The sequence below is a fragment of the Mustela putorius genome, unplaced genomic scaffold, assembly GCF_011764305.1.
Source record: "Mustela putorius furo isolate JIRA1106 unplaced genomic scaffold, ASM1176430v1.1 tig00000139_pilon_pilon_pilon, whole genome shotgun sequence".
In the NCBI taxonomy this organism is placed as follows: Eukaryota; Metazoa; Chordata; class Mammalia; order Carnivora; family Mustelidae; genus Mustela; species Mustela putorius.
The window spans coordinates 8,447,067-8,470,769 of record NW_025421293.1 but is presented as its reverse complement, the minus strand read 5'-3'; the positions used below and the strand labels follow the sequence as shown (position 1 = coordinate 8,470,769).

The 23,703-nt window shown below is 44.0% G+C and overlaps 1 protein-coding gene across 3 annotated transcripts; it reads left to right on the top strand.

Moving 5' to 3' along the window:
• The first annotated feature begins 20,469 nt into the window (after positions 1-20,469).
• On the top strand, positions 20,470-23,672 carry LAMTOR4 (late endosomal/lysosomal adaptor, MAPK and MTOR activator 4). 3 transcript variants are annotated; one of them, XM_004761482.3, is made up of 4 exons: positions 20,470-20,595; positions 21,085-21,165; positions 22,880-22,997; positions 23,329-23,672. In XM_004761482.3, the coding sequence occupies exons 1-4, from the start codon at positions 20,593-20,595 to the stop codon at positions 23,424-23,426; spliced, it is 300 nt and encodes a 99-aa protein (XP_004761539.1). In that variant the 5' UTR covers positions 20,470-20,592; the 3' UTR covers positions 23,427-23,672. The 3 variants fall into 3 exon arrangements, with proteins under 3 accessions (XP_004761539.1, XP_012916512.1, XP_012916511.1); XM_013061058.2 differs by having other exon boundaries at positions 20,486-20,619; positions 23,312-23,672; XM_013061057.2 differs by having other exon boundaries at positions 20,513-20,619.
• The last annotated feature ends 31 nt before the right edge of the window (positions 23,673-23,703 follow it).

Here is a 23,703-nt window from a genome sequence, read left to right as displayed (position 1 = left end):
ACAAAAATTTGAATTTTATGTTGTTTACATTAATTTTACTTAAAAGAGAGTAAATGGGGGTTTTATTTATTAACTAAGTGAGAGGGACCTTTTTGTATTATCAGAAATCGTATTATTTGAAGGCTTTTTTTTTTTTAAACACTGTCATTTGAGCTCATTACATAACATCTGGTTACCTAAACTGGAAAGGCAGCTCAGCAGTGATAATTATATTCTTCTAGCTCAGACTCCTTGGTTCCCTGGCCCTTGTACAAGTCCTAGCATCCTGCGCCACCTCTGTACCAAAAACCGTAGTAGGAGCCTCGTCTCTCAACATCCTTGTTCAGATTTTCCTTCAGGGCCGCCCTCTCACCCTAGAGCCACCCATAGCACATGGTTTCTCCCGGGTACTTCCACCACTGCCAAACCATGGAGTCCCTCAACGTTGTGGCCATGGCCAGTCCGGCAGCCCAGGATGCTGTCAAGAGCGGAGGAGTGGGGAGATTAGGACAGCAAGTGCCACACATCCCAGAAGGCTTTGGGACTGGAGTCCCAGGGCAGCATGGGGGCTACGCGGACGGGGTAGTAAGGAAAAAGGAAAAACAGAACAGAGCTAACATTTAGAACTTACAAAATGCCAGACACTCTTCTTTGTGCTTTACATGTATTATTTCATTGACTCCTTTACAAAATCCATGAAGTACTATACTATTCTTATTTCCATTTAGGAAAAAAAAAAAAAAAAAACATTGGGGCACCTGGGTGGCTCAGTAGGTTAAGCCTCTGCCTTCAGCTCCAGTCATGATCTCAGGGTCCTGGGATCGAGCCTGAATCGGGCTCTATGCTCAGCGGGGAGCCTGCTTCCCCCTCTCTCTCTGCCTGCCTCTCTGCCTGACTTGTGATCTCTGTGAAATAAATAAATAAAATCTTTTTAAAAAAGATTTTATTTATTTATTTGACAGAGAGAGAGAGCGAGAGCGCACAAGTAAGCAGAGAGGCAGGCAGAGGGAGAGGGGGAAGCAGGCTTCCCGCTGAGCAGACAGCCCCATGCAGGGCTTGATCCCAGGACCCTGGGATCATGACCCGAGCTGAAGGCAGAGGCTTTAACCCACTGAGCCACCCAGGTGCCCCAAATAAATAAAATCTTAAAAAAAAGAAAAGAAATGAAAAGAAAAACACTGAGGCACCATACCATATGGAAAATTAATGCAAAATGGATTAAGACTTAAATGTATGACATTAAATCATGAAACTAGTAGAAGAAAGCTTAGGGAAATAGCCTTTTAACATTGGTCTGGGCAATTGTTTTTTTGGATATGACGCCAAAAGCACAGGCAAAAACACAAATAGACATACAAACTAAAATGCTTCTGTATAGCAAAGCAAACAATCAACAGAGTGAAAAGGCAACCTACAGAGAGGGAGAAAGTATTTGTAAACCATATTATTGATAAGGACTTAAGCTCCAAAATACATAAGAAACTCCAACAACTTGATAACAAAGAAGCTAACACCCAGTTAGAAAATGGGCTGAGGACTTGAGCAGACATTCTCCAAAGAAGACATTTAAATGGCCAACAGGTATATGAAAAGATGCTCAACATCACTCATCATCGGGAAAGTGGAAATCAAAACCACAATACAACCTCACACTTGTCAGGATGACTATTTTTTTTTTAAGGTTTTATTTATTTATTTGACAGAGAGAGACACAGCGAGAGCGGGAACACAAGCAGGGAGAGTGGGAGAGGGAGAAGCAGGCTTCCCGCCAAGCAGGGAGCCTGATGTGAGGTTCAAACCTAGGACCTTAGGATCATGACCTGAGCTGAAGGCAGACACTTAACCGACTGAGCCACCCAGGTGCCCCAGGATGACTATTATTAAAAACAAAACAAAAAACCCCCAACAAAACAAAGTGTTGTCAAGGATGTGGGAAATTGGAGCACTTGCAACACTGTTGGCAAGAATGAAAAATGGTGTAGCTGCTGTGGAATATAGTGTAGATGTCCCCCTCGAAATTAAAAATAGAACTACAAAATGATCTAGAAATCATACTTATTTTTTAAAGATTTATTTATTAGTCTGAGAGAGAGAGCATGAACAGGGGGAGGGGAAGAGAAAGAGGGAGAGAGAATCCTAAAGCCGACTCCCTGCTGAGCATGGAGCCCTACAGGGACTCCATCCCAGGACCCTGAGATCATGAGCTGAGCTGAAATCAAGAGTTGGCCATTTAACCAACGGACATCCAGGAGCTTCTAGCAATCCTACTTCTGAGTATTTACCCAAAAGAATTGCAATCAAGATCTTGAAGAGCTATCATTCCTATGATCATTGCAGCACTATTCACAATAGTTAAGATGTGGAAATATCCACCGACAGATGAAAAGATAAAGAAAACATGGTATGTATATACAATGGAATATTATTTAGCCTAAAAAATAAGGAAATTCTGCAATATGACACAGCATGGATGAACCCTGAAGCCATTATGCTACGCGAGAGGAGCCAGTCACAGGAGACAAATATTGAATGATTCTACTAATAGGAGGTATCTAAAAGAGTCAAATTTATGGAACTGAAGAATAGAATGGTGTTTGCCAGGAGGTAGGGATACCGGAAACAGGGAGTTACTAAGCAGTGGGCATAAAGTTTTAGTTAACCAAGATGAGTAAGTTCTAAAGATCTGCTGTACAACATTGTTCCTCTAATACTGTGTATTTTATTTTATTTTATTTTATTTTATTTTATTTTATTTTATTTTATTTGACAGAGATCACAAGTAGACAGAAAGGCAGGCAGAGAGTGGGAGGGGGTGAAGCAGGCTCCCTGCTGAGCAGAGAGCCAGCTTTGGGGGCTCCATCCCAGGACCCTGGGATCATGACCTGAGCCGAAGGCAGAGGCTTAACCCACTGAGCCACCCAGGCCACCCCTGTTCTCTGTATTTTAAAAATTGTTAAGCAGGTAGATCTCCTACTATGTTCCGATCTCAACAAAATTTTGAAATAAAAAATAAGCCATTTTCATCAAAAGACACTATTCATGTGAAAGGCAGGCAGGACGTAGAGCTGAAGGGGCTTGTATCCAAAATCTATAAAAGAATTCCTGCAAATTCATAAGAAACAGACAAATGACCCAATTAAAAATTTCACCGTAGAGGAAATTCAAATGATGAGTAAACATGAACAGATGCTCAATGGAATTCGTAAGAGAGGAATGAAAATTAAAACCACAATGAAGTACCTCGACATATTCAAAGAAAGGCTAAAACTAAGAGACAGACAATACCAACATTCATGAGGATGTGAAGAGAGACTAAATGCCTCCTATTATTTTGGCAAGAGAATAAATCAGGAAAACCACTTTGGAAAACTGTTTGGCAGTAAGTACCAAAGTTTAACATATAGTATACCTTGGGACTGAGCAATTTAGCTTGCTGGCGTATACCCAGCAGAAAGGCATGCATACCCACACCGGGAGTCATGGACAAGAAGATTTATAGAAGCAACATTTAAAACAGTCAAAAAAAGGGGGGCCTGGGTGGCTCAGTGGGTTGAGCCACTGCCTTCGGCTCGGGTCATGATCCCAGGGTCCTGGGATCAAGCCCCGCATCGGGCTCTCTGCTCGGCAGGGAGCCTGCTTCCTCCTCTCTCTCTGCCTGCCTCTCTGCCTACTTGTGATCTCTGTCTGTCAAATAAATAAATAAAATCTTAAAAAAAAAAAAGTCAAAAAAAGAAGACACGCATAAAAGAGTACATATAATGTATTTCTATTTCTATGAAATGTCAAATCAGGCAAAAATAAACTATAGTGTTAATATTTGGAAACAAGAGAGGGTGGTCGTGATGGGGATAAAGGCATAAGAAGAATTTTCTGGGGATCCTGGCAATGTCTATTTCTTGGCCCGAGTGATGATTACACAGGTGTGTTATCTTTTGTTTCGTTGAGCATTTATGATTTATATATTTCCATGCATGTGATAGTTCAACTTTTTTAAAAGGTGGAAAGTTTTGGCTGCTACACCAAAGGAGTCTGGCTCGCTCTTTCTCACACTGAAAGGTTACTCTGGAAATGAAATCAACTTTCCCTGGACCAGATTGTTAAGGAATTGGGGCTTCCCTGCCAAATTCCTTCATACTTTTAAAATAAAGACCAATCTTGCCAGATCAACCACTTAAATGGAACCAGAAATCCTATTTTCATGTGAAAGCCCCTACCGTTTAACTACCAACAACCCATCCAACTGTTTTAAACGTGAGTTGAAACAGTCCACACGAAATACATCTGTAGCTACAGTAAGCCCCAGAACTTCAGTTTTGACTTATGGACAAACAGGGAAATGCCTTCTCTCAGAGATATCCTTTTCTTTTCTTAAGATTTTATTTACTTATCTGACAGAGAGCGACACAGTGAGAGAGGGAACACAAGCAGGGGGAGTGGGAGAGGGAGAAGCAGGGAGCCAACACAGGGCTCCATCCCAGGACCCTGGATCACGACCTGAGCAGACGCTTAATGACTGAACCACCCAGGCATCCCTCTCAGAGATATTCTTAGCTTCTTGCCATACCCATATTTCCAAAAGACACAGCCAATTACCCACTCTCTTTCCAGACAGGGATTTTTTTTTTTTTCCTCTGAATCTCTGCCTCCCTCCAACCTTTTCTAAAAAGCAGGACTGGACACCAAAGATTTCAATCTCTTTCTTTTGCACTGGGACAGAGAGGAAACACCTTTGAAGGGTGAGGAGAGTGGAGAACCATGGGAATTGCCTTTTTGTTCCCCCCTCCATAGGGATTTTCTTTGAACAATCTCTTAGGGATTTGCGTTTTGGATTCCCTAATAGGACCTAATACCCAACCACTCAACCTCGTCCTAAGGACGATGTCCCACCCTGCAGTGACTGCCCTTGGAGTCCCACAGGGACACAGGTAAGGACACTGAGAGCTTCCCTCAGTCCCCTCACCCAGATTAAAGCATTAGTCAAGCCAAATCTTAGGCCACACAGTGAGAGAACACAAGAGTCAATGATGAGAGGCAGCAGAGGCAAGCGTGGTACTCCCCCAAGCCAGAAAGACCAACCCCACAGTCAGAATTTTGTACCCCATGAAGGGATCTGTGACAGCCTAGACTTTTCTGTCAAATGTCCAGTATAAACCACGGACCCATGTGTAGCATAAAACAATAAAATAAAAGCATAAAACAATAGTAGACCTTCCTAATGTTAAGGGTTAACTCTGGCAACTTTCCAAGAAAGGGTGTGGAAACTGGTATGTGGCATATATGTAAGTTCTGCCTCATATTACAAACTCTTCCAGGCCTTTCTAAGTCCTAAGTTTCTAATCCACCTTTCTAAGTCCTAGCCCCGCCACCCCACCCCTCTCAACCCCTGGAGTCCTTGAGTCTCACTTTCTGTCCTTTGGAACAAATACAGCTCCTATAAGCAGGCAGATTCCATTCTGGGGTGCCAAGAACCCTCCCCCCCAACACCCCAGGCCTTTGCATGAAGTCTGGCTTACACATCAGAGGTCTCGCTTTTTTCACAACTGTTTTAGATAATGATCCACTATATCCAAAAGCCAACAGTGAGAGACTTTACCTTTTGTCATTCATTTTAAATTTTCACAAAATATATTTGGTTTTCATCAGAGTTGTTTTATTGATATATTGTGAGTCTAAAATGGGAGGACTTTAGTGTGACTGTAGGAAAAGGGTATCTATCTGAGAGCGTCCGAGTGGATTATTCCAGAGGACAATGATTAGCAAGAATAGCAGATACAAAGGGAGCTACCATTCTTAGGGCTGAGTTCCAGACTTTTTTTGGAAAGGACTCAAGTCATGGCCTGCTGAATGGCAGAGAAGTCACTGTGGTGTCACAGCAGCAGAACTTGCTGTAAACCTACCTTCTGGAACCTGCTGGAAATCAGTGCTTGAAGGGGTTAGTGAGAGATGTTCAAGGGGGATACCAGGTAATGCAGAAAACTGCACCCAGCTGAGCCCAGTCACATAGGAATACAGGAAACCCACAGCGCACTCATCTAAGCATTTTCCACCTCCCTCAGCTCCCTGGATGTGTGAGAAGCCACACCCTCCCAGATCGCCCAGTACAGCTTTGTCCCATTTTAGATTTCCTCTTTGGCCACTTGACAATTCTGAAGCTGCAACTTTTCCAGTGCCCACTTCTACAAGCAAATGTCAGGTCTTTTTCAGTAGTACTGCTACACCCATTTGTGTGTAAGTTTTATGTTTTCAATTCTCCTGATTTATGAATTTTAGAAGTGATTTCCATTTCTGCAAAAAGGCCTTTGGGATTTTGATAAGGAATTGCATTGAATCTGTAAATCACTTTGTAGTATGACAGATCTAATATTGTCATCCTAACAATATTAAGTCTTCCAGACCATGAATTTGGATGTATTTCCATTTATTTAGATCTTCCTTAATTTCTTTCAGCAGTTTTTTTTTTTTGTAGTTTTCAGGGTTCAAGTATCACACCTCTTTGGTTAACTTTATTTCTAAGTACTTTATTCTTTTTATGCATTCTAAATGGAATTTTTTTTTTTAAGATTTTATTTATTTATTTGACAGAGAGAAATCACAAGTAGGTGGAGAGGCAGACAGAGAGAGAGAGGGAAGCAGGCTCTCTGCTGAGCAGAGAGCCCGATGCGGGACTCGATCCCAGGACTCTGAGATCATGACCCGAGCCGAAGGCAGCGGCTTAACCCACTGAGCCACCCAGGCGCCCCTGGAATTGTTTTTTAAAGGTCATTCTTAGATTGCTAATTGTTCATGAATATAAATGCAACTGGTTTTTGTGTGTTTTGTATCCTGCAACTTTGCTGAATTGGTTTATTAGTGCTAATATTGTTTTTGTGGATTCTCTGGAATTTCTCTCTTTCTCTCTCTCTCTACACACACACATGCACACACACACAATCATGTCATCTGCAAATAAATATAGTTTTAGTTCTTCATTTCCAATTTAGATGGGTTTTGTTTTTCTTGCCTAGTTGCTCTGGCTAGAACTTCTAATATAATACTGAATAGGTAAAATTAGGCATCATTTTCCTGTTTTAGCATGAAAGAATGTTGGATTTTATCAAGTGATTTTTTTGCATCAATTAAGGTGATTGTGTGGGGATTTTTTTTTTCCTTCTCTCTATTACTGTGATGTATTATATCGCTTGACTTCTATAAGTTGAACCGTCTTTGCATTCCTGGAATAAATCCCCCTTTGCCGTGTGCATAATCTTTTCAATATATTTAGTTCACTAATACTTTAAGATTTTTGCATCTGTGTCCATAAAGAATATTAGTCTGCCGTTTTCCTTCCTTGCAATGTATTTTTCTGACCTTGGTATAAGGACTAATAGAATAAATTAGGAAGTGTTCCTTCCTTTCCAATTTTTTGAAAGAGTCTGAGAAGAATTGGTTCTTTAAATGTTTTGTAGAACTTTTCACTGATAACATCAGTAAAGCCATCTGGTCTTGGACTTTTCCTTTTGGGGATGACTTTGATTACTGATTCAATATCCTAACTTGTTACTGGTCTATTCAGATTTTTTATTTCCTCTTGAGTCAATTTTGGTACATTGCGTGTACCAAATTTAGGAATTTTGTCCATTTCATCTAGATTATTTAAGTTATTGGCATGCAACTGTTCAGAATATTCTTTTGATCTTTTTTTTCCTGTAAGGTCAGTAGTAATGTTATCACCTTCATTTCTGATTTTATTAATTTGAGGCTTCTTTCTTTTTTTTCATGGTCTGGCTAAAGATTTGTCAATTTTGTTGATCTTTTCAAGGAACCAATTTTTGGCTTAATGGATTTTTCTCTATTGTTTTTTTAAGATTTATTTATTTGTTTGACAGAGAGAGAGAGATCACAAGTAGGCAGAGAGAGGGGGGAAGCAGGCTCCCCGCCAAGCATAAAGCCCGATGTGGAGCTCGATCCCAGGACCCTGAGATCATGACCTGAGCCAAAGGCAGAGGCCCAACCCACTGAGCCACCCAGGTGCCCCTCTCTATTATTTTTGTATTTTCTACTTTGGTTATCTCTACTATAATCTTTATTATTTCCTTCCTTCTGCTCTTTTTAGGTTTAGTTTTCTCTTTTTCTAGTGCGTGTGTGTGTGTGGGGGGGTGCTTTATAAGCCTGACACAAAGGACAAAATCATAAAAAACCTGACAGCTTAATTACAAGAAAAAAATTTAACTTGTATACTCAAAAAACATATGAGTAAATTAAAAGACAAAAAGCAAACTGGAGAAATATTTAAAACCTGTGTCGGACAAAGGTTAACATTCTAAGAGCTCCTCCAAACAGTACAATGAACATCCGAGCAGAAAAGTAGGCAATAGACAGGCCTAAGAGAAAGAATAAAAGAAAAATAATCCTAATGGTTACTAAACATATACTTAAATTCTCAACCATAATTGTAAATAAAGATATTAAAAGATATAATATTTCTCTATTAATTTTCTTATTGGGATGAAATTCATGTAACACCAAAATTAATCATTTTAAAGTAAGTGATTCTGTGGCATTTAGTATATTCACAGTGTTATAGAACTACCATATCTCTCTAGTTCCAAAAATTTTCATCACCCCAAAAGGAAACCTAGTACCCCTTAAGCAGTTACTCCTTACTCCCCCTCCCCTCAGCTGCTAGCACCATTGATACTTTTTTTTTCCATCAAAGAGGAAATGAAACAGTGATAATTCACCTATCTGTCCATCAGAATCACCTGGGAAGCCTCAAAAATTTCAATGCCCAAGGTCACATCCCAGACCAATTAAATCAGAATCTTGGAGAGTGGGACCAGTGTGTATCAGTAATTTTTAAGGTTTTCCCCATGATTCCAATGTACAGCCAAGGTTGAGCATTACTAATTTAAAAGAATGATAATATCCAACATTAATTCTAGTGACAGTTTATCCTAGCATAGAGTACTCTGTAATTTGTGCAACTTTTTGAAAGAACTGTCTAGCAATAATAATAGCTCACATTTATTGAGCTCTTATCATGTCCAAACTCTAGGCTAAGTGTGTTATTAGTTCTTTTAATCCTCCCAGCAGCCCTATGGAGCAGTATGCTCGCACCCTCATTTACAGATGCACGAACAGAGACACAGAGAAACTAAATGATGTAACTAAATTACATAGCAAATAATGTTCTGTTTTCTTTTAAAGATTTTATTTATTTATTTGACAGAGAGAGAAAGAGATCACAAGTAGGCAGAGAGGCAGGCAGAGAGAGAGGAGGAAGCAGGCTCCCTGCTGAGCAGAGAGTCCGATGTGGGGCTCGATCCCAGGACCCTGAGATCATGACCTGAGCCGAAGGCAGTGGCTTAACCCACTGAGTCACCCAGGTGCCCCACAAACAAGTGTTTTTAACCCATGGTTTAGCTACTACTCTACATTGTAGACTGCCATCCTTCATTTTATTTTTATGTTTTTTTGAAGATTTATTTATTTATTTATTGGAGAGAGAGAGAGAGAGATTGCATATGCAAGAGAGGGGTGAAAGGCAAAGGGAAAGGGGGAAACAGACTCCCTGCTCAGGACCCTGAGATCATGACCTGAGTGAAAGGCGGACGCATAACCGACTGAGCCACCGAGGCACCCCAAATGCTATTCTTTAAAATGCTCCTTCTAGAAAGTTATCCCCAGGAAATCATCCTGGATGGGCACAAGAATTTTCAGTGCATGTTGTTTAAAAATGAAAACTGAAATCAATTTAAGTACCCAGGTATACAATACAAAATTATTAAAATTACATAAATTATATGATTGAAAATGAGGTAACTGTTTTAAAGCTTTTATTTATTTGTCAGAAAGAGAGAACAAGCAGGGGGAGCAGGAGGGAGAAGCAGGCCTCCTGATGAGCAAGGAGCCCGATGTGGGACTTGATTCCAGGACCCTGCTGAGATCATGACCCGAGCCCAAGGCAGATGCTTAACTGACTGAACCACCCAGGCTCAGGGTTGTTGAATATATGTGTGTACACAGTTGAAGGGCTCCAAATGCCGATAGTATTTCTGAAAGATAGACTGTGGCTAAATATCATTTTCTTCTTTTTGCATATGTGCATTTCCTAATTTTTCTATAATGCTTATGTATTTTTTTGGTTTTTAAAGTAAGTTTAGGGCGCCTGGGTGGTTCAGTTGGTTGAGCGATTGCTTTTGGCTTGGGTCATGGTGCTGGAGTCCCAGAACCGAATCCCGCATCGGGCTCCCAGCTCCATGGGGAGTCTGCTTCTCCCTCTGACCTTCTCCCTTCTCATGCTCTCTCTCAATGTCTATCTCTCAAATAAATTAAAAAAAAAAAAAACCTTTAAAAAAATGAAAAACAAAATAAGTTTAAAGGGGCACCTGACTGGTTCCATTTGGTGGATTGTGGGACTCTTGATCTCAGGGTTGTGAGTTCAAGCCCCATGTTTGGAAAAGAGATTACTTAAAAGTAAAATCTTTTAAAAAATAAAATAAGTTTGAAATGTGAACTGTCTTCATCAACAAACCTTCCCTACCCCTTTGCCCGTTGGGGATACAATATGATCTAGAGACCTCACCCAAAACCTATAATGCTCTCATCATCCCCTTCCCATTTCTGAAACTTTTGGGTTCCAGACTGTACTATCCCAAGCTGTCTCTAGTCCAGATAACAAGAGAATCAGACGTCATTATTTTTCTTAATTCCCAAACTCAATTTGTTTCATTACCCCCTTAAGCCTCCTAAGCCTCCATGTCTTCAAAACAAACAAACATCAAATCCACCCTCTACTGATACATGGTGGAACAGCTTAATGTGACTGCGGACTTCAAGAGAAAAGCATAGAAATAAAACCTACCCCCCCTACTCAAATATTTTTTTTCCTTTCCTGTTTTTGGTGGCGGTGGTGCCGGGGGAGGAGCTTCTCCTTTTACTTTATCTTTTTTCTCCCTTTCCCTGAAAAGAAATAGATGATGTACCAGCACCACTTCCTTCCCCACAAACACCATCCTGGATTCAGGTCACCCTTCCTGTTACCATCAGTTACTCACTCTACATCTCATATAACTTGCTTCACCTGTTTCATCTGTAACTAAATTAATCTTATCTACCTTACTTGCATTGCAAAGTAGTTGTGTTGATAACTATAACCGTAAATGTTCCGAAGACATAAAACACACTTTATAAATTCTGAAGGAGGCGATTATTTTTCCTCTCTAATTTCTTCTTTTGTTCTGCCTCCTTTGCTTGTTATCAGATTTTCTTCCTTTTCTGCTCCTCTTTCCCATTTTCTCCCTCCTCACCTCTGTTCATTTGTTCATTCTGCACATACGGATCCCCGATTGGGTCAGGCACACTGCTAGGGTTCTTTGTAGCGCTCACAGCTAACGTGGGGAACCTGTCTCATACACCAGTAGCTGCCGTATGACGTCTAATACCAGACGGAACAGCACACAGGACCCTGCGGCAAAATCTGGGCACAGGGAGTCTTCCCAGAGGAACTGGTGGTTTGAAGAGGGCCTTGAAGGAGGAAATAGTTCACAGATAGGCAGAGGAGGGAGAGAAGAGCATCCCAGATAGAAGGGCCATGTGCACTGAGAAAAACATGCGTGATCCCAGACAGGCAGAGGCAGAGACGGAAGGCTACAGCCACATCCGGGATGCTTTTAAACCCGAGAGTTTGAACTTGACAACCCAGCTCAGGGGTTCCTGGTTTTGTTTTTGCTGTGGTCTCAGGAGCGGGCTGGCAGGATCATTAAGCAGTCTGCTCACCTAGGTGGGGAGGGGTGAGCAGGTACCAGCTCTGCAGATGGAATTAGCAAGGTCTCATCCCAAGCACTTCCTAACCCGCACTTCCTGCCCCTTTGCGTCTCTCTTCCTTCTTGTTCTCCCTTCCCTGTCCTCCATTCCTCCTCCTGCCCTCTCCTTTCCCTCTTGCCATTTGCCACTCTCAGCTCCTGGTGCATTTGGAGCCAGAAAGTTCAATGATAGCGCAGGAAGTCTGCGAAAGTGCATGGGTGCCCACGCGGTGGGGGCAAAAGGTGGTGCGGGAGGTGAGTGGGGATCCCCACCGAGGAGGCTCTTGGTCATTTGCTTAACTGTAACACATCTGGTCGAGGGGGAAAACGAAATACAGCACAAGGAAACAAAAGGGAGAGCGACAGGCACAGGATGTGCGGCAGGGGGTTTCCAATCAAAGAGGCAAGAGGGGATCCATGTCCATGTTTCTATTGTTTGATGCAAATGAACTGGGTCTGAGGCATAGACCGTGAGAGAGGGAAGTCTGCTTCCCTCCTAGCAGGGTCTGGAACAGTCCGCCTGAGTAACTCAGGGCCGTATCTTCCCACCAACCCCAAGAACTCCCACAGTCTGGTGGGACCAATTATAACGACTGGGGGCCCCGGGGCAACATGGAAACATGGAAACATGGGGCCCCTGGTTCAAAGATTATTACAAATTTCAAAATGGGGACAGCAGAGCATTAAACGCAGCATAGGCCCTTCTGAGCATGGGGCTCTGTGTGGCTGTGCAGTTCGAGTACCCAGGAAGTCAGCCTTGACAGAAGGCGATGGTAATAGGGACAGGACTGACACGGTGCACAGGAACTGACCCAGGCAGCGCCGGAAATGAGGAAGTTGGGTTCCCACAGTGAGGTCTGTGAACTATCTGAAGTATTTAACATATTTAGTAGAAGCGGATACTGAAGGTATCCAATATCCAATGGATAGTGAAAGTGGAAAGGAAGATTTTAATAAATTTGAAACAAAAATGGGGAAAAGGTTACATCATAAATGCAACGTTATAAAAAGAGACTAAAAAGGATGTGGTCGGGGGTGGACTAAAAGCATGGTCTTTTGAGTCGAAACTGCTGACTTTAGTTTTATCCTCACATGGTAGAGAACAGAGACCAGAAGGAAGCTCTCTCCTGTCTCTTCTTACCAGAGCACTAATCCCACTCTCGTGACCTAATTACCTCCCAAAGGCCCAACCTACTCCCATCACACTTGGGGTTAGGATTTCAACATATGAATGTGGATGCCGGGAGACAAATATTCTGTCCAGAACAAAGGGGGTCATTGGTGATAAAAAGATTAAGAATCATGAAATAAAATTAAAGTCATAGGTTCACCTTATAATCTAGTCAACTTGGGAGGACTTCCCGCCGTCCCCCCTCCCCCAGAGAGACAGAGACAGAGACAGAGTGTGCGGATAGCAAGGAGAGGGGGACGAAGAGAGAAGCAGACCCCCAACTGAGCAGGGAGCCTGGCCTCGAGACTCCATCCCAGGACTCCAGGATCATGACCTGAGCTGAAGGCAGATGCTTAACTGACTGAGCCACCCAGGTACCCTTGGGAGGACTTTTTGGGGGGAAAAGCCAAAGTCAGGAAAGAGTCCCATGTCCAACCAAGGAAAGTTCTCCTAGATGGGCCCAACCCCTTCTGTCTCTGAGTTGACTTGGAATTTGGTTAGACCCCTACGCTTCAGCATATACCCCCCCGGGATCCATGTTACCATCCCGTGCCCATCTTAGCTCCTTCCTGGTCTCCGACACTTCCTCTCTTCACACTATCTGCCAAGACTTGCCCAGGTCATACTTCTTTTGGCAGTGGCTACACTGTCATTTGAGGAGAGCAAAGGGTCACCACGTTTGGCTGCCTTACCTCTCATGGGTGGTTTTATGGAGGGCTAGCTGGAAAAACAAAAAGATGATATTGGATTTGTGGGCCTGAATTCTGTTTGATTTTGTTTTGCCAAATTTTGAGAAAATATGGCCCTAGCTTATGATCTTGGTTTGCAAGGCAAGGGCTAAATTCTAACAGCCCTGAACTGAGGTTTTAGGGGCTTAAGAGAGGATGAGGATGAGTCGATATTTTCAAATACAAGTCATACAGGGCTATTACTCCACAAAGAAAATGTTATTTAACAAGTTCACAGGGGTGCCAATAGGACTCCTGGTGATCAGGCCCTATGGGATCATGTGCACTAGCAGCTCTGAGAATCTACACATCTCATCTCACTATTAGGATCCTTTCAATACAAATGCCTGCCCCAACCAGTACACACTCACCCTCTAATGAAAGCATAAGAACCTCTTCTTAATTTAGCTTCCAGTCAACCTTTTCACTTGTTGCTGACTGGCTGCCCCTGGGCCTCGGCTTTCGGGCTCAGTATGCCACTCCTCTGAGGTCATGTTGCCTGCGCTATCCTGCTGCCCTTCCAGCTCCACTTCCTTGACCAGGAGTGGGACTCAAGCTAACAACTGGTCAGGACCTTTCCAATCCCATCACAAGTTGCTTCTGCTATCTGCCAGCTGACATGTCCCCCCTCCCTCATTTCTAAACAATGTCACCTCCTGGCTTTCCAATTTCTTACCTGTCCTAACACTCAGCAATCTGAAAATCCATGTAGGTGAATCTTTCAACACCATACAGCTTTTCATTTCTGTGAGCGGCTCTCCACTGTTATCCACCGCCTCTCAGTCACTCATTCTGGGCTGACCATTTCATACCTGGGCCTCTGTCCTCAAACCCCAAATATGCCATCTGCTCCTCTCTCTCAGGCAGTGACTGTGGTTCCCATTGCTGAAAAAATTTCAGACTCCCCACCTCCATTTTCTATCTAGCTATCAAAATCTGTGTCCACGCCTATCAGCTACCATGGATGAACCATCTATATTTGTATCTAAAGACAATCCTTCACTAAACCCCATCCTTCCTCAGCTTCACAAAGCTATTGCCCCAGAACTTCTCCTTACTCTCTCTTATATCACCATATACATCCTCTTTTCTGAGTTATTCCTATTGGTGTACATCTGTTCTCTCATTTTGATAAAACCCTCCTCCCTAGACCTCACTGATGACGGAGGTCTGTTCTGATCATTGATGTATCTGGCCCTTCTACCCAACGACTGCCCCATTTCTTGGATCCCTTTGTAGTTAAAACTCTTTTAACAGTAGATGACTTTACTCAATGTCGTTGATTTCTCCACTCCTGGTCTCTCTTAATCTTGATATAACCAGACTTTGCTCTGACAATTCCACTGAAACTGCCCTTCTTGAAGTTATCATTGACTTTTATAGCACATAATCCAACAATCAATCACCTACTGAAGGTTCTCAGCACCCATCAGCAGTGTTTGCACCAGCTGGATACTCCCTCCTCCCTGATACATGCTCTTTACTTGTTTTTCAGGACACCTCACTTTCCTGGTTTCCTCTGACCTCACTGACTGTTTCTTCTGACTTCTTCACTGATTCCTCCTCTTCTCACAACTTCTTGATATTGACATGCCCCAAGGATCAGACCCTGATTCTCTTTTCTATTGACACTCACTCCCTTGTTGAGCTCATCCAGTCTCGTGGCTTTAAGGACTATCTATCTACCAACAGCTCCCAAATTTATATTTCTAGCACAGAACTCTTTCCTGAATTCTAGATTCATATCTATCTACTCAAAATCTCCACTTGCAATACATCGCAGATAGATGTGGCAAAAATGAACTTTATTTCCACCACCCCCAAATGCCCTCTAAATAAACTACTCAATCCTTGGCTTTTCCCATCTAAGTTGATGATAATGCCATCCTTTCAGTGGCTCGGGTCAAAAACAAAATCATTCTTATTGCTTTGTTTTTTCTCATATGCTACATTCAGTGCATCAGGAAATCCTATTGTTTTTACCTTCAAAATGTGCTTATAATCTGACTACCTCTCAGTACCTCCACTACCACTACCCTGGTCTATGTCACCATAATCTCTTACCTAACTGGTCTTCTTGCTTCCACACTTACCTTCCTACAGCCTTTTCTCAACATAACAGTCAGAATGATCCTTTTAATAGTAGGATTTTGTTATTCCTCTGTTTAAAATCCCTGGTGACTTCCTAGTTCACCCAGTATGCATTCTCAACAGAAGCAATATCATCTCCAGGGAGATAAAAGTTGTTTCTTAGGGGTTGGGGGTAAAAAAAAAAAAATCTTGGATATTACAATGGTTTGTGGCCCTCTGAAGGCCACAGTACATAGACAAATATAAGTCTATCTATGATATGCAAATTTTATGAGAGGGCACCAATTAGGAAATGAAAGACTCTCCAAAGGAGAATAATAGAGGGAAAAGGTCGGCAATAACTAACTCAGAGGAAAAACCAAATTCCCAACAGTACATCATCTGGCATCCATTACCTCCCTGAACTTTTCTCCTACTACTCTCCCCTTGATCATTCAGTTCCAGTCACACTGGCTTTTTTGCTGATTCTCAAGTCTATCAGTCATACACATCCCTACACGCACACACTGAGCCTTTGTGATAGTTACCTCTGCCGTGGATACTCTCTCCCAGGTCTCCTCCAGGTTGACCCCCTCACCTCCTTCCAGATTTTGCCTGAGTATTCTCAAAGTCTCCTCAGAGAGACCTACCGTGACCACCCTATTTAATACTATAGCATGTCCCCTCTTATCCCCATACTCTGGGCCCCATTTACTTTGATGATTTTTCCCCCATACCACTTACTATCTTCTAACATACTTCTTAATTTTCCTCTTATATGTACTGTTTGTTTTCTGTCTCCACTAGAGTATAAGCTCCATGAAGGTAGAGACATTTGTTCTACCCACTACCTCTAGAACAGTGGCTGACATAGAGTCACAGCTTTCAATAATGAATGAATTAATCCTTTCTGGCTTAGAGGAAAAACTTAAATCCTAGAAGGAATTATAATTTCAGCAGAGTGTGGATCTATAACTGAAAAAAAAGTATGAGTCCAGGGCTGAGGATATGACTCACGACCACATTATTAATTCTGTGACCCCCCCTCCTTAAGGACATAAAAATAACTAGAAACTCAAGCATGTTAAAGCTGTATCTGGAACCCTGCCCAGGCGGAGAGGGACTTTTTGCCTAGGCTTCACATTCACAAAATCCTCAAATGTAGATTTTGAACATTCCCTCTAAAGGGGTTTGGTTATTTATTCAGTCAGAGACATGCCCACAAGGAAGAAAGGAGACTTTTCAGATTATGACTTAACTGGTGTCTCATTATAGCCTTCTGCCTCACAGATTAACTTTGTAAACCTGGCAATTACTGCAGAACTGTCAAAGTCATAAGGCTTTATAATATCTCTGTGTTAAAAGCATTTATCTGTTCAATGTAACCATTTCAATCATGCCACAATTTTGGAACCCTGTTTTTGCTTCTCTTTGGGTTTTTGCATACTATTAAATTTGAGAAATGGAAGCAGCCTGAGATTTGAGAGAGCCTGCATATGTTAGATGGGCTTTGTCACCTCTTGGCCTCAGAGAACCAAGGAAGTGGACTCTCCCAACATTATATGGGCTCCCAGTACTCACAAGCCGCCCGGCTCCAGACACTCAAATGCCTCCTCCCCTTCTGGCTCACCAGTGTTTCCCCCAAGATATGTACTTACAAAGCACATTCCTTCCCCTTTGCTCAGTTATCCCATAATACCCCTGGGTGGAGGCAGGGGAAAACCAGTGGGAAAGGTTTTCCTCTCCCACAACTGCAGGCCCAGGTATGAAAGCTGCCACAGAGACCATCACAGCAAAGGGGCACCCACCCTCTTTGGGTTTTGTGGCTGTGATGGTTCACTTTATGTGCTAACTTGGCAAGGCTACAGAACCTAGTGGTTTGGTCAAACAAGAGTCTAAATTATATACAACCATCAACAGACTTCCCAACCCCCACTCTGCCTTTCCTGCCTTGTAACCCTGACACGTCCATCCAACCAGCACCTTTTGAAGACTGTGGAGTAATAGTCATTATCTTTGGGAATAAAATGTTGGAAACATCACAGCCCTGACCCCTGCCCAGCTTGTAAGTGAGCCAGGCAGGCAAACAAAGAGTAGCAGTGAGACGCAATAAGTGTTACACAAGAGATACGAGCCCCTGTGATCCAAGTGGGACAAAGTACGTATGTTGGGAGGGACAAAGTTGGGGGAAAATAAAGGAATATGTAGTTTCTGGGCACTTCCCAAAGTCCCAACCTCCAAATATCATCAAGGTAGGGATCAGGGTCAATATATGAATTTGGAGGTGGGGGCACACAAGCATAATTCAGACTCTGAACGCTTTGTATCTCTTTCTATCTCATCCCCCTCTCAATCCCAGAAGTAACCATTATTTCAATTTTTAAAAACCATTCCCTTGGCCTTTATCATTTTGAGACAGAAAGGAAGATAGATAATATCTCCAAATCCAAGAAGAGTGTCTGGTACACAGAAGGTGCTCAATAAACACTGGTTGAATGAAAGAATGAGAAACTTACCTCTCTACATGAGTATAATTTATAAAAATGAAATACTTCTGATGATGGCTGATGAGCATTGTCCTGTGAAGTGCTCCTCTGTGTCAAGTAAAATAAAAACATGGAATTTCTGAGGTAAAATTAAATGTAATAATAGGGGCTTCCGGGTGGCTCAGTGGATTAAAGCCTCTGCCTTCGGCTCAGGTCATGATCCCAGGGTCCAGCGGGGAGCCTGCTTCCCCTCTCTCTGCCTGCCTCTCTGCCTGCTTGTGATCTCTGTCAAATAAATAAATAAAATTTTTAAAAATAGGTAATAATAACTGTAGTGGCTGATGGAACAATGGGAAAAGCATCAGACTCCGTGCCAGCAACTTGGACTGGAATCTGGCTGGCTCTGCCACTTGCTAGCTAGAATGCCTGTGAGCAGGGCTCAACCTCTCTTAAATTTGCACTTCCTCATCTGCAAAATGGGGATACTCTCACCGTGTGGTTAATGAGAGGGATAGGTGAGTGTTGGGATGAAAAATGCTCCGGAGAGTAAGTTAAAGAAAATGATGCTGTGAAGTGTCACCAATATTTAAGGTCAACGGGGAGGCCTTTGCAAATTAAGCATCTCCACATAACTTTGTTTCTATAGCCTCCTCCCAATTTAAATCTTATGTTATAAACATACCTTATTTGGGGCATCTGGGTGGTTCAATTGGTTAGGCATCTGACTCTTGATTTCAGCTCAGATCATTATCTCAGGGTTGTGGGGTTCTGTGCTGAGTGTGGAGCCTCTCTGGGATTCTCTCTCCCTCCCTCTCTGCTCTTCCTCCCCCACTCACATGTGCACACTCTCTCTCTCTAAAAAATAAATATATAAATAGATAAACTTCATTAAAAAAAAAAAGGTATCCATTTTCTCTAATGAACCTTCTCAAGCAACAGTACTTAGTTTTATTTGTGACATAACTCACATGCAGTAATATTCACCGTTCTAAAGTGTGCAATTCAGTGGTTTTACTCCATTTACAGCCTGTGTAACCATCATCACTCTATCACCCCAAAACTTTTGGTGATTTTCATCACCAGTTAGGAGTCGCTCCCCCTTTCCCCCTCTGCTCAGCTCCTGGCAACCTCCAATCTGCTTCTTGTTTCTGGGGATTTGCCTAGTCTAGACATCTCGCATAAACAGATTCATACTGCGTGGCCTCGGGTATCTGACTGCTTTCATTTAGCATAATGTTTTCAAGGTTTATCCATGTTGCAGGACTTATCAGTACTTCATTCCTTTTTACAGCTGGATGAGAATCCATTGTATGGACATGCCGTGTTTTATTTACCTGTTTTTGAGTTTATGGATATTTGGGGGGGCGGTTCCCATCCTTGGGCTATTAGGACTAACACTGCTGTGAATATTTGTGTGCAAGTGTCTTGCGTGGACGTGTTTCCAGATCTCTCGGGAATCCCTCCAAGGGGAGTACTGCTCTAGTTCAAATTTCTCTCCGCAGCAGCTGCCCCGTTTCACAGCCCCGTCAGCAATGCGCGAAGACGCCAATTTCTCCACACCTTCGCCAAGAAGGGTTTATTATTTCTAAAATCACCCTTCATTTTGACCTCACCAACACTCTCTCAGTGACAATGGTATTGCGGGTCTGGAAACCACTTAAATTTAAAAAAAAAAAAAAAAAAGCTTTCGAGGTGACACTCAGGTATTAATAAAACGACTTCAGGGTACGGTTCCTAATCTTTCCTGGGAGAGAACAGCCAGCTTCGCGGCTGCCTCGCCCGAGGGGAGGAGGCGGGGACTCCACTCACTGTCTCGCTGTTTCGCACAGAATCCCAGAATCCCGGGAGGAAAAGCTATTTTAGGAACAAATCCCTTAGGCATTTGTCTTGAGAGAATAGTTTCCTGGGGTAGAAATAAAAGTAGCCTTTGACTAGCTCTTCACGTGCATTACACGTCATTTCACTTTATACACGACTCGTAAGCTCACGCGTGGGCAGTTTCGCCGAAAGGTAACGTCGGCCCCCTCTGTGCGCAGGCGCACACCCTCAGCCCGCCCTCCTCCCTCCGGCCCCGCCCCTCCAGGCTCCACCCTCCCGCCGACACGCCCCCTCCCCTTGAGCACCGGGGCTGAGGGGCGGGGAGAGGGCTGTGAAGGAGGGCCTACGACCAATCCGCTTGCGTCTTCGGGAGGCGGTGCTCCGCACTGGCAGATTAAGGCTGATGATGTACTCATGGCCCAATCCGCATTCCGGGGGCGGGGCTAAAGGCAGGAGACGTAGGGCTGGAGGGGACCGCCTGGTGGAAGCACGTGACCTGGGTCTGGAGCCGGAAGCTACCTATCTGATAGGGAGCGCCCCCAGCACCTAAGGCTGCGATGGTGAGTGAGGACGCATGCGCGGGAGTAAGCGCTAGGGGTTCTGCATCCTTGTTCCCCAATCTCTTTGGTTCCCCCGACTTGGGCCTGTACTCAGCCCTTACCTCCTATCCACCCCGGACGCAGACAGAATAGAGAGGGAGGGGAGGCGACGTAGAGGGCTGAAGAGGGATCTGTGCGAGGGTGTATGGGCGCCGGGGAGTAGTCTGCGGGGGTGGGGCCGGCCCCCGGGGGAATTGGGAGACGGGGCGGGTGGGGGGAAGGGAACAGCGGAGCTGCGGAGGCCAAAGGAGCCTAGGGTCAGAGGGTGAGAAAGTGGGAAGCTCAGCAAGATGAGTGTTGAAGGCTTTGTAGAGGAGAGGGTCTGGAAGGGCCGTAGCTGGGGAAAGAGAAGGTTTGGGGGGCCTTGTCAAGCGAGACTTGGGTTTGCAAGTGAAGACCACCTAGGGCCATCCCAGCATCCTTTTCACTAATTGCATCTTTACCAACTAGACTTCTGCACTGACCCAGGGGCTGGAGCGAATCCCAGATCAGCTTGGCTACCTGGTGCTGAGTGAAGGCGCGGTGCTGGCGGTGCGTTCTGGGCAAGGGAGGGGGTCCATCAAGGACAAATGGCCCTGTGATCTCTTTTAACATTGCCGGGTTTAGCCTGAGTTCTCTATTCTAGGTCATAGCTATCATGCTTGGCAGAGAGACAGCTTTCAGTAACTAATCAAATCGCTGGAATCATACTCTAGTAACATCTGAGTTGAGAGGTTTAATGACTTTAACCAAGTCAGACAACTAGTTACAGGATTGTTGATAACTGATACTATCCAAGTTCTCTCGAATAGGTCTCTATTTGGTATTTATCTAAGAGGCTATGAATTTTGTTTCATAGTACAATACAGTGTTAAGCTTTCTAGAAGTTTTTAATGGAGCTGGAGAGACAAGGCTTAAGGATACAAGTTGAAAGCAATGCAAGTTGTAAAGACTAGTGAAGGAGACCAGAAAATGAAGGAATCAACCTTTGTGTTGTAACTTACATTATAACAAGGAGACTCTTGGAGGAGGTAAGAATTCATCTGGGCAATCGATGGTTGTGAACAGGCAGAAAAGGAGAGTACTCAGAGTTGGAATGGTGGGAAAATTGAAAAGATTTGGAAAGGTTTAGAAGAGGATGTGGTAAGGAAAGGTCTCATTGTGGAGGACTTTCAAGGCTGGGTTGACACATTTGGGTTAATCTTGAGGGTAATGGGAGCTTCGAAGGGTTTTGAACAGAAATGAGAGCTAAAGAAAGAATTCAGCAAGATTGTTCTATCAGGTGTGAAGATAGAACAGGTGGGGATTCAGAAGCAGGGGGAGCTGCTGCAAAAATCTAGGTATGAGGCAGGTCTGGTGGCAGCGAGGAGGAACAAGGAGAGAAGAAATTTTAAAAGAAGAGTCAGTATATCTTGATAATGACTAGAGACAGGTAATTGGAGGAGATACTTCTCCATCTAGTAAGACTTGGAACCCAAGCCTAGAATGATGGTGCCTTCACAAACAGGAAATTAAGAAAGAAGTTGACTAGGGAGGGGTGAGGTAAGGAGATTTTGATGACTTTAGACATTTTAATACAGTATGTATTGCCAGGAGCTGTTCTGAGCATCTCACCAATACTATCTCAGTGTGATCCTCACAACAAGCCTTTGGATAGGAACTTGTCCCAAATTACAGATGAGAAGACGGAGGTACAGAATGTCCCAGAGAGCAGAGGGGACTGAATGTGACCTAGTTGCGAGGTCCTTGTTGAGGAGGTTGGGAGAGGAAACTCTGAGACAAGCACTAAAAGAGGAAGCCTAGGCCACAGTCACATCATTACCCAAGGGTCAGGTACTACGGAAGGGCTCAAGGACAAAGAGAATGTTTGTTCATGTTTCAGAATGTGCAGGCAGGGCAACAAGTCAACAGGAGAAGAGGGGCCTTGAACCTGTCGGTGCTGGGTGGGCACAGATGTTTGAGAATGGTTTTATCAAGTGGGGAGAAGGGGAGAAATCGCATTTCAGCGATTAAGAAAGAAATGTCAGGAAAGAAACAAGGGTCACTGCTCACTGGGAGAAGGCCCATACTGTACGGATGAGAAACAAGATGGCACCAGGAGGGGCAACAGTATCATAAGAGAGTTTCGGGTTGGTTTTTCCAAAAACAGGGGTGACCTTAAGGGGTCCTGGCAAATGGAGAGGGAGAGGTTACAAATGCTAGAGGCCAAGGTGACGATCCCTGGAATTCTTCCCTAATTCTGTTCCCTAATTTCTGCCATCCGCAGTCATCTGGGGATCTAGAGAATGACGAGCAGGCAGCCAGTGCCATCTCCGAGCTGGTCAGCACAGCCTGTGGTTTCCGGCTGCACCACAGCACAAATATACCCTTCAAGCGCCTGTCAGGTGAGCCTCAGCCCCTGCCCCTGGTGGTGGTGGTGGGTGGGGGGTTGGTTCCAGAGGCTTCTCTTCTCAGGGGGAAACAAAAAAAAAAAGTCCATCTCCTGCTAACCTCCCACCATCCCCCCTGGGGTCCCTGGTCCCTTTGGGATTCACCCCTGCATCTGAACAATGAGAAAGCACAAGAAGGAAGGGGACATAATGGAGTACCTTGAACCACTGAATGCCTTTGGCTTCGATCCCACCAGTTCGTGTGACCCTAGAGAGGCCACTGTACCCCACTAACTCTGTGCTCCCTTCCCTCTCCCGGGTGGGGGAAGGTGTGTCTCCTCTCCAGTGGTCTTTGGAGAACACACGCTGCTGGTGACCGTGTCGGGACAGAGGGTATTTGTGGTGAAGAGGCAGAACCGAGGCCGGGAGCCTGTTGACGTCTGAGCCTGCCAGAGGGCCCGGGGCTGAGGTGGATTGGGTCCATGGGCCTCTGTGTTGAGGAAGACGCAAACCTCCTCCAGCTCTTTCTTGGCTTGCTGCTAGAACTAAGGCTTTCTGCTCACCCACCTCCCCACCCCTACCTGGAAGGGCAGCGGCCTGGGGACTTTGCACTGTGTCGAGGAGAGTGAGGGCAAGGGGCTCTGCCTCTTCCCTCCCTCCCTCCTAATAAACAGAAGTCTGATATTCCCAGCCCGGGGATGTGTGTATGAGAGAGTGTGAA